This window comes from Anser cygnoides, chromosome 5, assembly GCF_040182565.1.
Source record: "Anser cygnoides isolate HZ-2024a breed goose chromosome 5, Taihu_goose_T2T_genome, whole genome shotgun sequence".
Classification (NCBI taxonomy): domain Eukaryota; kingdom Metazoa; phylum Chordata; class Aves; order Anseriformes; family Anatidae; genus Anser; species Anser cygnoides.
The window spans coordinates 25850629-25868627 of record NC_089877.1 but is presented as its reverse complement, the minus strand read 5'-3'; the positions used below and the strand labels follow the sequence as shown (position 1 = coordinate 25868627).

The 17999-nt window shown below is 38.5% G+C and overlaps 1 protein-coding gene and 1 long non-coding RNA gene across 17 annotated transcripts in view; one reads left to right on the top strand and one right to left on the bottom strand.

The window, feature by feature from the left end:
• The window catches only part of LOC136790890 (uncharacterized), a 65080-nt gene that overhangs the window by 28665 nt on the left and 18416 nt on the right, over positions 1-17999 (top strand). For all 11 annotated transcript variants that reach the window (XR_010831723.1, XR_010831731.1, XR_010831727.1 and 8 more), the window contains 3 exons: positions 200-258; positions 894-1092; positions 8143-8209. This is a non-coding gene — a long non-coding RNA (uncharacterized lncRNA). The remainder of the gene's footprint in view (positions 1-199; positions 259-893; positions 1093-8142; positions 8210-17999) is intronic.
• Positions 7578-17999, bottom strand: part of CDIN1 (CDAN1 interacting nuclease 1) — a 130547-nt gene continuing 120125 nt past the window's right edge. For 4 of the 6 annotated variants that reach the window (XM_048058793.2, XM_048058789.2, XM_013174260.3 and 1 more), the window contains one exon: positions 11795-14673. In XM_048058793.2, coding sequence (XP_047914750.1) covers positions 14538-14673 — 136 coding nt within the window. In that variant the 3' untranslated portion in view covers positions 11795-14537. Of the gene's footprint in view, positions 7944-11794; positions 14674-17999 lie in introns of those variants that run through there. The other 2 variants (XM_066997580.1, XM_066997579.1) reach the window with 2 other exon arrangements.

The following is a 17999-nucleotide window of genomic DNA, read 5'->3' as shown; positions in this document are numbered from 1 at the left end:
ATGTGGAATCTCTATATAATGATTGATGTCCAAGATTTATGATGTTATAAACTATTGGTTATGTTGTTTTGACAATGGAAAAATTAACGAATGAGACAGATCTGCCTGCAGTGATGAACTGTATCATAAAGAAACACTAAGAAAGACAAAACATTTGGAAATTCTTTCTGAAAAATAACATTTTTGCTCTTTTCACAAGGAACAAAAGAAGCCAGAAACATGACAGATTTCATCAAGAGAGCTGTTCACAGATTAAAAGTAGGTCTGATTTTTTTGTTTTGCTGTGCTAGACTTCACTTCTCAAACTACAGAAGAGTGAGGCGAGTGTTTTCAAGCTTAGTTTTTTTTGCTTGTGTGGTGAATGTCTTCCTCCTGCTAATTCTGTTGTATCATACAAGAACTGCATGTGTCTGGGGGAGCTCAGAAGGTTGAACAGAAGGCATACTCAGAAAATGCCACGTAAGATCTATTGTGATCTTGATGTCTGCCTGTTAAACCAGCAAGGCCCACTCATGTAATGAGCTGTGGTGATGAACTGGGGGTGTTCAGCACCATGTAGGACCTGCAGCTGACTATTTCAGTGTAAAGAGACTTGAAAGGCTGCAAACAAATATATGGGACAGTAGGAGCTGAGGCTTGCAAATCTTTGAATATTGAAGGAAATGGGCTACTCTGTCAAAAGATAACCCTGACCCAAATGCCTTTCAGTGAGGGAGTTATTAAACACAATGTTTGGGATCTCCTGCTTCAAAATGCCTTGAATAGCTTGGCAGCTCTTGTCTTAGTTCTCTGTTAATCTAATCATAAAGATCTTATCTAAAAGGAATTGATCTAGATGCCTAAACTCAGAACAGCATTCCTGCAGATTGTGGTTCCAGATGCTCATTTTGCAGGTGTCTGAGGCAAATAACACCTCCACTTTTGATGTCAGACTTCCCCACAAGCTGATCCCCATGTCCTGGAGCACCTTGGCTGTACCACCATCACCCTGCCACTTTGTTCCAACATTTTTGCTGGCTAGGATCCTGAAGTTAGAGAAACTTCTCTGTGGGGCTTCATCTATATGTTAATCTAAAAGGAGACCTACATATGGTAAGTCAATCAATCTCTACTTGAAGTACAAGGATACAAACTTCTTACAGAATGCATATGGGAGGAGAGTGAGTTGCTGTCCCCCCTTCTTACACAATGTCATTTTGGTAAGAGCATTAATATGTAGTTGTTTTTCTTCATGTGAATAATAGATCTAGATTGACTGAAGACATATCCGAAATAGGACTGTGCTCATTCTTTTTCTCGCTTTCTGGCCCATGAAGTTTGAGTTCTTTCTGCATCAAAATGACTGTGGCAGATGAAAATGAAGGCTGTTAATTGTGCCCACGGGTTTGAACTCCCACTTGGGTCTTTTTGATCCCAAGAGGGTGCAGCAACCACCTGCCTTTTCATGCAAGTGTATTGAGAGTGTGCTCTATCTTCTGTACTTGGGAAGAATTTTCTTCTGTTAGGACAATGTACAGGCACTTAAGCTTTTGCAATGGGCTTACCATCTATTTCATGGGAATCAAAGCTTAAATGATCTCTAGGAGAGAGAAGTTTAAGCTATTGCTGACTGCACGTGAAAAATCCCACTCATTAATTGATTCCTCAATTAACTTCTTGGAAGATATGACAACAAGGTATCTGTTGTAGTACATGTATTGTCGTGCAGTGCTTCAGACTGTAGTCCCTGGCTTTCTAAATTAAATGTGTAATATCCTCCACTGAACATCAGTGGTAGGGCTAAATTAATTTGAAGAGCTGTATATAAGGCTTTTTAGAGCTGAGATTAGCACCTTAAATGTTTTAGGCTTATTTCTGTTGCTAACAGTAGTGAATTGCACTGAGGAATCTAAGATGCAAACCTGTGTGCTGCTTATCTGTAGTTCTTTTCAGATTGGGTATGTAGCAACCTCACTGTGTCTTGCTTTGGAGAAAATTGTGCCTTGGTACACAAGATACAAAAATAGGCTGCAAACACTTTTGGTTTGTGCTGCATAACGTTGCCTTTGAATGTTGTGGGAAAGAAAAACCAACTGAACAAACCGACCTAAAATCCAAACAACTGGTAAAACGAACAAAAAAGCAAAACACTGAAGTTTAGAAGCACAACTATACATGGGACATAATAGCTGTGCTGTGGTCCATTTGCTTTTCTCCAGTGCAGTATTTGGCAATAAACTTAGTTTTAATTCCTGGGTTTACCCTTGTCAGAGGTGCAGTGGGAAAACAAATACCTTCAATGTTGTGAGATTAGTGATGTTTGAAGAATAATTTGCCAATCCTTCAATAATAGTAGCAGGACAAATGTTAGTGTTCACTGGGACTTCTCAGCACGAGATGTGTATATCAGAATGAATACAAATACATTTTGAAGTCAGAGGCAGGTATTTAATCAGAGTTTTTAGTTATTGCTGTAAGAGGTCTATTTTTAGAGTTGTACTTGGCTGCTGTTTGTTGGGATTCCTTCCTGCATGGTTACCATAGTCCATCTGCTCTATAAACTATGAAGTTAAATACCTTCCAAAGTGTATAACAAGCTAAGATGAACACCTGGGTCATCCAGCTGTTATTAACTCTGCTATTCTCAGTTCTAGCACATGAGCTGTCCAAGGCAGGCATCTATCTTCACAAAGTTCATGGTTTTGTATGTCTTCATTATGAAAGTTGTCCACTTAAATTGCTCTGTGCAACTAAATTGTTTGATAGTCTCAGATGAGGTAACTAGATGCTTAGTTTCACACTAAATGGCTTTGTGCTTCAAGCTATAAACTTTTGATGAAAGTTTCTAAAAGACTGTCCCATATGGAATTGCTATTAGGGCCAGAGCTTGCCTCCACGTATTGGCAAGAGCACAGCTGCAGTACGGCACTGTACGGTAGTTGTGGAATACACCAGTGATGTGTTCCAGATGGCACAGCCAGGGAAGCATCCTGCATCATCCATACAGCTTCAGCTGCATTCACTAAGACTTAAGCTCTGTTTCTCCAAGTGAAACAGTTTAGGACAAATTCACTGTATAAATCCCAGCTCAATCCCCAATTAGCCTAGAACCTGAGGAAAATGGTATCTGCTTTTTCTTACTAGTGTGCTTGCTAGGCTTTTTTATATCTTGCCATCTGATTAACCAGAAATAGAACAGACCCTTTAAAGAGACAGTTCTTCTTGCAGTTCACGAGTCTCTGAATTCACTCTGCCTGAATGATTTCTGTAATAAACCTGCTAATTTTACAAGTAGAAAATCCATTTCTAATGGGTCAGCGCAGGTTCTGATAGTCCAATTCTCATCTTCCCATTTCACACATTAGGCTAGAAGTCCTCCTGGCCGTCTTTGGTGTTAACTGCACCTTTGTAATGCCATTATGTTCAGACTGTGCTTTCAGTGACAGTCTTTTGAGTCTGGAGGTATCGTGTGAACAGACTTTCTGAAGAAATAAATTTCCAGGCCTCTGGCTGTGTGTGTCTTGGCCTACTAGTGTTCTTGGCAACTTTTTATTTTGTTTTCCTTGAAGTACTTCAAAGTTTTCCTTCTTTCTTGTCTTTGCTATAATTGCGAAACCAACAGCATTCACCACTCCCACCCACAACAAAAAACAGCTGAACAAAAAATCCAAACCCCAAACCAAGCACACTTAAAATCCCTCAGTGACACAGCTGACATTTGGGGGCACAAGGAAAGGACATCACTGTTGTATTGCTGCTTCATTATAGCTGCATTCATCTGCAGGTTCAAGTGTTTGTTTTAACCTCCACCTTTAAATGGTTAGTTCATTGTAAAGATGGGGGGAATATGGGAGGAAGCGGATAGAGTGCATTTCAAGACAGTTGTATGTATGCTCATTCCTTGGTTCAGGCCAGCCATGTCTTAGTCCCTATGGGGACCCATCTTGTTTAGCTTTCATATGTTTAGAAATATGGAAGAATGGTGGGCCTGTGCAACACTTGCCTTGCGAGCAGCCCAACATCAGCACTCAGTTATTTGAAAATTTAGCACTTTTGTGATCTGATGAGCTTTGTTTTGGGATGGTTCAGTGACTCAAGACATGTGTTTTAAAAGATGAACCAAATATTCACTGTCTGATACAGCATATTGTAAGATTATTTTTGGAACAAATCAGTTGCATTTCTGAAAGCTGTGGGTTTAACTTTTTTGATTGAATTCAAGTAGTATTTTATGTGCCCTTCTCACTAGATGAACAATGGCACACAATTTTATCAGCTCAAGGGTAACGTTTATATTATGACAAACCTCTGCACCTTCTATGTGCTCATCTGCCATACAGCACACTTTGTGCCACAGATGCATCGAAAACTTGCCAGTACCCTGGCAGTATCTACATCTGGGTACTTTTGGCAGAAGCTATAGACAAACAAGAGAAATGTATTGGCTGCGTGTTCCTTCTCCAAGCATTGGGTTTTAAATTGCATCACTAGAGCTTTGCAAGTCTGTGTTTAAGATGCTTTAGGAGTGGTGATTTACAGTAGAGGAGATGACCTGGGTCCCCAATTTAAGCAGATAAACTGAATCAAGGTCATTTCAGAAGATGACATTACTCCAGTTGTGTGGTCAAATGGAAATTCCTAAAGTGAGAACAGTGCAGAGAGATGAAACAAACTACACAACAAAACAATTATTTAAAAATATCTTTTTTGTATATTGGCAAATGGAAAGTATTTAGCCAGTATACAAGTCTCACAAGCTGCCTCTCAATCTGGACCTGTGGAGCTGAGAGAAAGCACCACAGAGAGGAGAACAGAGACAGTGAGAAATCAAAATAAGACTGCAGACAAGGGGAACGTGCTGTAAAACAGCTTACAACCCCAAGCCAGGTCAGTGCTAACCCCATTGGTGGTTCAGTGCTATAGGACTAGATGTTTAGAGGAACTACATCTATCAAATTAGTTACGTTTTGGTTCTTCAGTCGCTGGCCCGTCAAGGCTGGGGTTTCATCCTTATGATGGGCCCTCTCCTTTTGTTTTCCTCTGTTTTTGATACATATCAAATGCACCTTGCCAAAGAATTCAGGAAAATGTTTTTTGATATCCTTGAAGGAAATATGAGGCCAAGAAATCAGAAAATGCTTTGCTGTTTAGCTGTTAGTATTTATGAAGACAGGAAGCCATCACTTATGGGCTTGCTATACAAGGGCTAACTAGACAGAGGAAGTCTGTTGTAACATTGTGCTTTAACGTTGTTGGTGCATCAGTGGGAAGTACAGTAATGCATTTGCCTGGCTAACATTTAAAAGCATAACTTGTGTTCATTAAAGTCATAAAGTGTCACTTGTGAACCTGCTGGTGACTGTCTCTAAATGTGTGTGTGTTTTAAATGCTGGAATAAAGCACATGGAAAGGGAGCAGGGGAGATCAACAAATTGAATCAGATGAGAGAGACAACAGTAAAAACCATAGTGGAAAATAACAAAACTTCATTAATGAAACTGGAAACAAACAAAAAAGCCAGTACCCTAGAGACAGCCAGCAGAGTATGCTGTGAGAAAGAAGCTGCCTTTGACTGAGGAGACGCTGCCTCTTGCTGCATACAGCTCAGCAGAAGCAGTCCCCGTCCCCTCTGGCACAGGATGCCCGTGTACTGACCCAGCGAGGTGAGGGGCTCTCAAGAGCCTTGCTGTGGCTGCTGCACACCAGGGCAGGGCGAAGCACAGCTGCCGCTGAGCCCCTGGTGACAGGGGGCTTTCCTCTGGTGGCCTTCCTGAGGCTGCAGGCTGCCTCAGGATGCATGAGGCTTCTCCTCGCTAAGCTGCAAGAACACCTGTGGCCAGGCTGGGCATCTGAGAGGGGAGACTTCTGTTTGTTTTCATGAAGCAAGCAGAGCTTTGTGCTGGGTACTTCTGAGAGAAGAACTGGACCAAAAGAGTATAGTAGGGAAAAATGGGGAAGAAGCATGACAGCACTTTTCTTGAAAATAAAAATAGAACTGACATGTTATTAATACATGAAAAATATTAAGTAAAACTGACCAATGGGAGGAGTGAAGCAGTTCATGATGTTTCACCAACAGTTCATTGGTGAAAGAGGACGTGGTTGGAACTAGACGATCCTTAAGGTCCCTTCCAAACCGAGCCATTCTATGATTCTTAGTTTGGAAAATGTAGCCTGCTAACATGACAGCAGCACTGCAGAAGACCAATAAGGCTGAATGAAGTACAGTCCCTAGGTATGAATAAAAGAATAAATCCTCAGACACCATGAGTCAGTGTGAGGCTCCTAAACACAGACACGTGTGGTGCTGCACCAGTTCACTGTCTTGGATCTGATTTAACAATGCAATGGTGTAGGGATATGGAAAAACTAGAAACAGATTTGTAGGCCCTTGCACGTTGTCTGGGGGCAGAGAGGAGGAAGGGTAAGAGAAATCCAGCTCTGTCTGGTGAGCATTCAAGACAGGGCTCTTGCAAACTGAATGCCAGGTATAAATAAGTTTCTGTGCCTGAGTAAATAACGAAGGGAAGAGATGTGCAGCTTGTAAAGTGGGGATGGGAGGACTGTAAACTGCACACTAAAGACTTGCTATAACAAGTGGTAATGTATTTTCCCTCTAAATAGACTCTTCAGTGTTAGTTTTCCAGTCTAACAGATACCTCACCTGGGACATTATTAAAACTCCCCACTGTTGTTCAAGTCTGAGAGACTTTATCTTTGTATCTGTCTTCAGTTAGGTACTTACTCAAGTAAAGCTAATACTATCTCCAGTCAAGGAACATAAAACTGCTTCGCATTGCATTAATGGGCAGGATTGTTTTAAGTACAGTGTGGATTAGGTAGATGGGAGACAAAGCTCAGTCTGTGATACTTACTGTCTTGCATTCCTGTGACACATCTGCTTGTCAAGCCAGAAAATGTTGCTGTTTCCCAGGGTTGTGGGTTGTTGGAGCACAAACATCTCCTAAAACCCTTTGGTTGCCTACTGAAAACCTTGTAGGAAGGTTAGGGTGAAAGAAAAGCGCAGGAAACCTTGGCTCCACTGGAGCCTCCAACTCTCTGAAGCTGCAATCATCAGTAAAGCTGAGTATTGGGTCAGCAATGACAGAATTGTGAAGATTATTAAACCAATTGCAAGAATTGAGAGCCTGGAGCTTTATGGCAAATGTAAAGATTTAGTTAAGACAGTGGAATATGTTTCTAACCAAAAATGGATAGTGGAATGGATCTACATAATTTTTCTAAGCATCTCCATCGCTGGAGGCTCTTTAACAACAGGTTAGACATTTAAACTGATCTGTATTGCTTCAGGAAGGATGGATCTGTGTCTTGAGATCCAACTGTACCTAGACTGTCTTTTCAAGATAGGTCACCAGACCATTTTTCTTCTAAATGTATTTACTCATTTATATTTAATACAATGCCAAACACATAGAAAAGGAGGCTGCTTAAAGCGTGTATGGGAACAAACTGATTAAATTAATTTTTATTTCCATTCATTATGGAGTTGTTATGCTGAGGCAGAACACAAAATGGGGAGTGTGATGTGAATGCTTGTTATGGAAAAGCAAAAAAAAAAAAAATAAAGGGAAATATTGGATTTTTTTTGTGGACTGTTTCTACACCATTTTTGTTTTCTGGTAATATACCATGCATCCCCAAAGTTCTTTTAGAAATGTTCATAACACTTCTGAAGTACTTCCATGCAGCTTCACACGGGAGACAGCCCAGAACACAACAGTTCCAGCTCCAAAACCTGCCAGCTCTGTGTAGGGTCTAGCTCAGGCTTCTCAAGGTGCAGCTCATCCACTTGGCTGTGACATGCCCTGTCAATGTCACTGTCACTTGTCAACTTGCAGAAATGTCTCTGTACTCTCCTCAACACTTAAACATGGAATACCGTTCTGTAAGATATGGATAAGTATACTGTTGTTGCCCTTTACTGAAGACCTCTACCAAAACACCTATAAAAAAAAGCAAACAAATAAAATGGGACTTTTGAAAGAGAGAGGGTAGCTTTTTTATTAGTAGCAATAATAATTACATATAGTAATATATAATAGTAATATATAAAAGTATACAGAGTAATATATTTATAAAGAAATCAATATTTATAAATATATAAAAATAAAACAATTATATTACTTTTTCTTCTCTCCTTAGGATGTGAGCCTAGGGAGACTTCACTTGTGTTTGTACAGTACGTTGTACTTACGAAGCGCTGATCCAGGTACCAATCTCTCATTCTTTGTAGAAAGGAGATGTTACATATCATAATACATAATGCATTTATGTCTTCATTCTACAGTTGTATACTTTGGAAGCCTGAATTTGCATAAAATTTGTGATCTTGACTTGCTTCTTGTTATATTTTAAATAATTATTTTTAGAAGTATTTTTAAATATCATTATTGTTTGGAACAGTTCTGTAATTGTTTGATTGTTTTACATGTCTGCTTTATGATGAATGCTTGTGCCAAGCAAACAGTAGTTGCTGTATGAATGTATTGTTCTGTGCTAATACTTCTCCGTGTTCCTATTGTTTAAATTAGGAAAGTTCTTAGAGGTAAACATTACAGTAAATCTGTCTCATCATAGATGCTTGACTGGACATCAGGTTAAATCATTAAGTGCCATCACTTGTGTTTAAAAAAAAGTTTCTGCCAGGTATTAGGTGGATTCACTTTCTAGGAAAATTTAAGTTAGCACTAACGTGCATTGCAGTGCCCTTCATCCTATCGCTGTTTGAGGCTACAGCAAAAAGTATTTACACGATATAGGGGAAAAACCCCTCCTCATAATGAGAATAACCTTAGCCACAGATATTTCTCTGAGAATTAATAACTAGCTGGGGTTAATGGTCACTGGCTTCACCTTAGGCCCTCAATTAATCCCTGAACCTCAATTGTTATTACCTAATTGACTTAGTTTCATTTCATTTTAACATCTCAAAGTGATCTTCCTAAAATCACCGTGACAGAGTAACACGGTCTCTGTAGATGTGCACTGACATGGTTTCAATATTGTTACTTTGTCTCCATACACTTCCATTGACATTTCATTTTGTTTTGACATTGCAATGCCACATCTATGGATCTGCGCAGATGACATGCGGTTGTTCAGGTTAGGTGAAAGCCAGGAGTGAGGGGAGGAAGTCCAGGGGAGACTAATGTCTTAGAGGACATGATGTCAGCTAAAAGCCACTAAACAGAACTACTGCTACTATTGTGAAGAATTGTTATCATTGTGAACGTGATTTTTATGTTTGTAGAGGGAAGAAAGTCAGATAAAATTTCACTGGAAATCATCCTGTTTTTTCTTTAATAATAAAGGAAAAGTCTTTTCACTTAGGTCAGCTTAGGAAACGTAGCCTGAAAAACATACCAGGTAATGCATTTAAAAAGAGGTTATTCGATATTACAATTTTGCATTTATTTTAGGCTGCGAATAAATTATGTAGATCTTGTGTGTTCCAATAACATAATATTAACGCAGCTAGCTGAGTACTGTAAGATGCAATCTAAATCAAGAAAGAAATCTTTATAAAAACAGGACATCAAAATGAAGTCTCTTTATTATGTAGAAAAGTTTTCACAAAGTCTTTTGAAGCTCTTTGATCCAGCTTTGAAATAATTTTAGTAGATTACTATTGTACGAAAACCGTAATTTATAGTAGCTGACCTAAGCTGCTCTTTGTATAACAGCCACATATGAAACAATAGCAGGAAAGTGAAAAACACAAGGGGGACTAAAACTGTTCTGTTTATTATTTAGCTCATAATTACATCTTCCTTATTTAATCTTTTGAATCCTGGCATGTTCTTAATAATACAGGTTCAAATAATATTTACTATACACAGGAGAGTTAGTTTTGAGTAACGCATTTAGACTATCCAAACTTTGTGTAACTTGTGACCTTTCCCTAACCTAAGCGAGGTCTATTTTATACAGATCGTCCTAGATAGACGGTTTCTCTATAAATGGCGAAGTTGCTGCCAAGGTCCCATTGTTAGCTAGCTCATTTTTCAACAGGCACACTCGAAGTTCCTATCACACAACTGTAAAGAGCAAGCCCTTGAGGTTTCTTTTGTCAACGTAATAAAATAGTTATTTCTGAATAACCTGCAAATCCACAACAAATAGCCCTTTGTGACTTAGAATAACATGATAGGTGTGATTTTGGGGGTTTTCTAGGCAGCCTGTTATTTTATTCCATAGCATTAAATTAATACTTGAGCAGCATTGGTCTTAACATATTTATAACCTCATTCCCCAAAATTACAAAAGCATGTTTCTTACAACTGATCCTCACTCACTATTCACCATCTAACTGCAGAAGATCCCTTTAGCAGCTATGTAAGTAGTGAAACCAATTCAGCTCAAGTAAGAGGAAGAATCGAGTTCAATTCCATGCATTTTTTTTAATTGACCCTTGCGGCGACATAATCAGCTCTGGTAAACAGGAACAACCCATAGGATGTATGAGCTTTTGCCAGACCAACTGCGGTTCAAAAATGGGGAGCTAGCCATCTTTTCCCTTTTGAACTAAGGAAATTTTGGCACAGGAGGGAAGCCAAACCTTTGACTTCCATAGAACTTCTCAGAAAAGCACTGCTCAAGCTTGGCAGGTGCTTGCAGAAAGCCAGTCTCAACAGCCAAATTCCTAATATAGGCCCTGCCCATGTTCTAGTACAGATGCACTACCTACTGTCCTTTGTACAACTGTGCTAGATAGGAATGATTAAACTGTATTAGAGCTCTGCTCTGTCAACATTCCCAGCCTGTGGAAATGACCTGAAATGATATTTCAGACCAAGATAATGCAGAACAGCATCACAGGTCTGTTACACCGTGGGGATATACAAGGAAATGTGAGGGCAGTCCACCCAGTACCCAAAGCCACCATCTAAGTTAGAGTAAAGGCAAAATTGCTCGAGATGGTGGGTGAGCCCTAACACTGAACTGGAACTGGAAACAGCACTCCTCAGATGTACTAGCAGAAACGGAAGCAGGCAGTAGAAAACATAGGACAGATTTTTTTCAAAGGGGAAACAAGGGTAAATGATACTGAGTAAATAAATGAGAAATAGTTCAACGAGATGGAAAAGCAAAAGGGCAGGAAGTAAAGGCAAATGGAAAGGGCCATGAATAGTCTTCTCTAGTAGCTTGGATGGTAGAGAGAACCCAAAAGGTGGTGGAGAAATCTGAAAGCAAAATCTGAAAGCAAATACCAGGAAAGAATGAGATTTTTGAATAAGCAAGTACAGCAAAATAGGATAAAAAGTGTTTATGAACTACATATACTATTATCATCATAAAAAAGTAGTGAGGTAAGCACAGGAAGACATTTGGTTCTTTTTCTTCATCTTTAGATCAGAAGTTTTGTTCAGCTCTGAGCTGGCTTTAGGGAAAGATTATTCAATTCATGCTAGTAATGAGCTCCCAGAATACAAGAATGCTAAAATTGTTTTCTTAGTTTGGACCGATGTACACCACAGTGTGCCCTGCAACAATTGTGCTGTTACTCTTATGCAAGGAAGTTTAACTTCCATGTTCAACACAACTGCACCAATTTCTAAAGCTTCTAACAGGCTTTATTATAGTGTTTGTAAGAGCAGATGCTTGGCAAGTCTATATATGCCAGTAAGAACATCATTCAGTTTTATGCACACTTCTGCTTTCTGGCTTGGCATAATTCATTAGCAGACTCTACAGAATACTCCATAAAACTGGATATGGCTTTAGTGTTAGGGTTCTAATGGCTACATCATAGTTTAAAAAAAAAAAAAACAACAAAAAACAACCCACAAGCAAACAGTAGTCTCTCCTCTTTAATACTTAAGTTGATGTTTACATCCGATAAACAGAAAATACACAAAGGAGGTTTTCTTGCAATATAAAAGTTGGAATAACAATGTAGTTTTAATTTTTATGATGTCCTGTTTTCAGCATTTAAAGTACTGACACAGCATAATTTTTTGTGGTGGCAAAGTTTGCTTGATCACACTTAATTTAATTAGCACAGTATGCACATTTTTGTGGCTTATTTCAACTTCATTCTAATACCAAGATTCTTAAAGGGGTCAATATATATAAAGATGAGGTCAAAACTTTAATCAAAGACAGCTGTACTGCTTTCCAACCTGTTATGTCACAGCATTAGGTAGAGGAATAAATAAACAAATACAAGCCTAACCTGATTTATCTGTGTGTCCCCACATAAATTTGTTTAATGTAAAAACAAATAAAGCAAAGCTTTGATGGAGGTTGAGCAGAATTTTCAACATCTGTGCAGATAAATTTAATTTATTCAAAAAGAAAAAACAGCATTAGTGCATCATGTAAAAGCTGATTTAAATGATTTCATACAACAGAAAGCATATGCACTAGCTAAAACAAATTCAGTTTGCCCTTAAAACCTATTTCACTTAAACAACCATTACTTCTGAATTTTCTCCTACAATAATGCACAGTTATTACTTTTTTTACTCTCCTCTTGATTTTACACATGCCACTAACCTAATCCACAGTTAAAAGTCCCAGGGGCAGCAACACCCTAACTGCAGCTTCTGTGTAGCATCAAGCAGGTACACTTCACAGATTGCTTCTGTGCATCTTTATGTGCAGATGCATAAAGCTGGTCAGGTAAAATAAGCTAAGCACAGTACCTTAAATAGTTGAACATAAATGAGTTGCAGGTGTTTGAATATTTTTTTTAAATAAGTCTTTTCACTAGAACACATTCAAAACCAAGCAAATAATCTCTCCATGCCAATTGCTCATTGTAGTGGGGCTAAACTAGCTTATCTCTCAGCAAGGAAAAGAGCACTTGGAAGACTAAGGATATTTTTTTTTCTGACAATGAAAAATTTGTCAAAATGATAAACTCCTCTTTAAAGCTTACTAGAAAGTGTTAAGAACTAAAAATTCAAAATAAAAATACTGTGCATGCATCTAAAAAAAAATCCTTTCTTTAAACTCAAGGTGAGACTGCAGAAAGTCTGTATGTGATTTCTGAAGTCATACCGATGCACAAAGTATCACCCCAACTGAAAAAAGATGATGAATATGCACAGTAATGTTTTAAAGACCCTTTCCTTATGGAAGAGGTTATAAACTTGTGCTTTAAGGGGACTGTTAATACTGTTAATACACCTCTAATTCCACAACAGAATCTGTACCTCTGCCTAACTGCTGTTGAAATCTGGACATGGGAACATACAGACAAACTCTTGCTGACTGACTGTTGAAAATATTTTGTCCTTTCTTGAATGTCTGTTAGCAAAGAAAAGAGTAGTGAAAACAGCTGCTGGGCTTGGCACTATTTATTAAGAGATCTCTAACTTAGAGCAAAACTGAGTCCAAATATTGCTCCCTGAGTGGTGCTGAGTATAGAAAAAAAAATGAGATTGAACCCCTTAAAATTTCAAGGGGGGCTAACGCCCACCTCAGTGTATTTCCAATCATGGTGGTTCCAACAAGAGAAAAATAATTATCTTACAAGAATACAGGAGTACTCAGGAAACTTAAACCCACTTGTATGCTTTATCTGTCCTATAAGAAGCACTGTTTTATCTTTTTTCTACTCCCCTTCTTGAACACCAGCAAGATAATCTTCTTCAAAAGTAACCCACATAGAGAGCCCCTGCACACTGTTCTTCTAGACTTCAGTATACCAGAAAATTGCATGTTACAGTACCTACAGGGGTTAAGACAGATTCATTACTTAAGAGAACAACTCCTAGGTATGGATTCTTGGGTGGGGAGAGAGAGAAGGGAAGACAAAACACAAGTTATTTTGGCATCATTAAACTTTTTTTTATAAAAACATGACTACATACCACAAAGTTCACAGGCTCATATACATAAAATGAATCCTTGCTTTTCACTTCCACTCCCTAAAAATCCCCTAACTCTAGTTATTTTTTTAATAGTTAACTTGGGATTCTTTTTTTTTTTTTAAAGCAATGAGACAGCAAGGAAACATACACTAATTATTCTCTAAATATCTGGCTTTTTACTGTAAGAGCCAGAAGTTACATGATCCTGTCCTAGCAGTTGGGCTTTATGAGCTATGCACTGTATTGTTTTAAGCCCCAGAATAACAGCCTTTACCAGTTTTCCACCCCCGTGTAGGTGTTTCAGCCAGATCACTAACACTGAATAAACTTGTGAGTGAAACCGTAAAGTCCCTTATTTTTAAAGGTGACTCTGCAACAGGAATAAGAACTAAAAGTTGCACCTTTCATCCTCTGCACTTTTTTCTTTGTTTAGAATGCTCGAAGAAGCCATCCGGAAGGAAGAAAGATTATGAGTATCTAGGAACTAGCTGTTTGACAGAGACAGAAATGCTGATAATGAGTGGGTTGTGTCTGTCGTTTTTGGCTGATCACAACAGAGGTCTGAAGCAAAACAGAAACTCTTGATATGTTTGTGTAAAGAGGCAGTAGCATAAGCACGGGCAGCAGGAGTTCAGCTGAAGTTCAGGGCAGATGCTGCTATTAGTTTACACTGCAGGAAAGTAAAATTGCTTCCGGATTTACCTCTTCCTCCCACCATCAGCGTTGAGCCATGCTGTGTCGTAGAGTCACAATGTCAGTAGGAAAGCAGTCTTTTAGCAGGATACCACGTTCACGATGACAGTCCAGCTCTTCAATAAATCCATACCAGTAGATCACTAATCCAGGGCCAAATCTATTAAGCAAAAAGGAAAATGAATTTATGTGGTTGTGCTAGGTGTACTTTAATTCCCCACCTCTGCAATTCCAATGCAAGTAAATCTTCTGCTAATTTCACTACCAAATTTGAGAGAGTATTTGACCTCTGCTTAATTTGCAAATTTTAATCAATGTTGAATTGATATATATCATTAATGTCACATTCCATGAATAAAAATCCTTGTTAGAGACTCAAACAACCTACATTAGTCTTTTTTTCTTTGAATAGCCTGCTCATGACAGTAAAAACAGACCAATGTCTTAAATAACATTTAGTAACTTTGACACATACAGAAGTTACTCTTGCCATGCACTCAGCTTTTTTAGATTTGGATATGTAGGCATTAGAAATACAGGGGTTGATGCAAGTCCCAGTTCATGCAAATTGCAATACCACAACAATCAACAATGAATCCTTAAAACATAACTTCTATAATGAATTACTGTTCAGGTAATTATTAGTGTAAAGCAGAATTCGTAGAGAAACAAAGTTTCTGCTGTAACATCTCTTGAATGTGCCTGAGGAATTCCTCAGATATTACTAGCTCTGACTGATCCCCACTAGGCAATCTCAGGAAGTAGCCCTGTGGACTATTTTACCCATCAGGAAGTTCAGACCTTCAGGCTGGGTTCATAAAGAAGTAATCACTATCAATCACTGTGTACTGCGATATGTTTTGCACATCAGTTTCACGTTTTTCCTACTGAGAGCACTTAATTAAAGGGCAGCACTACTTTTGGTGTAGTGTTGCAGGAATTTTACAGTGAAATCATAAATTATGAATGTTGGGTTAGTAAAAGGATGTCTAAAAACAGAACTGCTTTCTGTAGTCTAGCATTACAGCAGTCTGTACAACATTAGGCCAAAAAGCTTTTTCTTTCCTTGATTTATTATATGCTGTAGTGAACTTGCCAAAAACAACAGTGCAGGATGAGCTGTTAGATACCGTCTGTACAAGAAAAAGTTCAATAGAATGTCATGTAATGGTTTATATGCAGAGCTGTGCTGAGTACTCAACCAATATGGTAGCCAGTTTTTGTTAATGTTTAATTATAATAAAAATGCACTGGGGGGATGCACAGTAACCTAAATGTCCACTCGGCAGACAATGCAAGCACTCAAAACTGTGGGCAGTGCCAGACTGGCTTCATTAGGGTGGTTTCTTTCCAACAGTGGAGGGAAAACTCTATTTGATGTGCTCGTGTAATAGAACAGGCATCAAAGGAAGAAGAAACCCCTGTGGCTTCCTCCTGCCGTTTCAATTAGATATGGTAGTCTTTTACCCGAAACTGCTGCATAGTGTTGTAACGTTTTCGTTTATGGCTACTGCTCTCCGACTTAGAAGAGGCTGCAATTTAGTGGCTGAGTAAATTACCCCTCTGCATAGCTGAGGCCACCTTGGCAAATGGTATTTTTGAAACTGAAAGATGCCATTTGAAAGTAGAAAGGTTAAAATGGTGACACGTCCAGATGCACTAACTAGCGTATTCCAACATGTTTAGTACTGAAGCAAGCACAGACTAAAAAATGGCTCCTAAGTTTTCCCTGGCCGGCCAACAACTTCAGCCTCCACTGCTTCTAAGGACCTGTCTCCATTCCCATTTTTTGAGGTTCATGTGGGACAGTACTGCAACAAGGAGGCCAGCTAGCCTACATGCAGCAAGGAGCTAGGGTGGATGTACTTATGTATTAACTAATGTTATTTTAAAAGCGGAAATCTCCCTGCGATACAGATCCTTACGTTTCTATTGCACCATTTCATGCAGGGCAGAATTAATGAAACATACGTGAGTACTTGCTCAGTAGTGTGTTTACCTGGTAAAAAACTTGATGCTAATGAGCAGCTGCTCAGCCCAAGTTTTAAGGGGCTCATTTTGCTCTGTGTGGCAGTCTGAATCCCTTAGCCACCATAGAATGCATGGAGCACCGTGCTTAAGTTACTTGTTACGTATTTAAACTTACAATTTCTAATAAAATTAACATTTTAAGACTCCTTAAAAAGATGATGTCTTTCTATCTTATCATCACTACTCATAAAATCAGACTTTCAGGAATATCGTTTGCTTAAAAAAAAAGTTCAGAAATGCCAAATTCGATGATAAATTATATATACAAGCACACTGCATGCCGCTAATTGCAGGAGCAACTACATCTTTAGCATGAACGCATACATCAGTCCCTCTTTTCACTGTGTTAGTATTTGCCCTGTGCTGCCTGTGGAACTTTTTCACTGTATCATATCGTTCCTTCTATTATAGCTTTATATCACAAGGAGCATATGTATGATCACATAAAAAACATGCCATACTTTTGTTTAAAAACACTTAAGTGGAGTACTTAAGACCAAAATTAACTTGTTGGCACATTAAGTATTTGCCACTGAGGATCAGGAACTCCTGCTGCTAAGTGCTAATTTCTCTCTCATTAACGCCCAGAGTTGGCAAATCACAAACAATGCCACTGGTTAATTACTGCTTCCTTAATTTGAAAAGACACTTAACCTTTTTGTGTAAGGGGATGAGGTAGGGAAGTGTAACCTAGAAGTAAGAACTATCCTTTTCAATTTGACTCCTTCCAAAGTGCCTATATGTCATCACGATGAACAAATTTCAGTGCTGAAAACTGTAAAGATGAAAATAATATTTCTGCATTGGTCTTAACATGTAACAAACTGGTGACTTTGGTTTACAGGAGAATAAACTAAAATGACAGAGTGCTTACTTTGTATTGCTATGGAAAGGGGACTCATTTGGTAGCAATGAGGAGAAAAAAACCTTTGAACATACCAAATGATTCTGACGCTGTAGCGATACTGTATGCGATACAGGCCAGGTTGTCTCATTTCATGAGGAAGACATGCTGTTTGAAGGAGGTTTAAGTTTAAAATGAAAAAGCAAGCTTATAATGTATGTAACTGGCTGTGGAATCCTGTGGATTTTGCTCTTGCTCAGACAAATTGTAAAACCCCTAACTAGGTGTTTAACTCCACCCCCCTCCCTCCTTTCCCATGTCTTTAGTTCTTATCCTGAAAAGCTTAGAGACACAGGTTATAAAAAACAGTAGTTCTACTTATTCCAGGGAAACTATTGCTTTTTTAACTACATGGCCTTTTCTTTTAGCTGAAATGAGATCAAGGTAATTAAGGTTTTAATTCCATATTTTGTGCAGTAAAAATAGAAAAAAAACAAGAAATACAGATGCTGGGTTCCTTTGGAATATAATAAACATAGCAAGTAAAACTTGTCCACACTAGTTGCATAACTTTACTTAAAAATCAATTATTGTAGGTAGCATTACAAAAA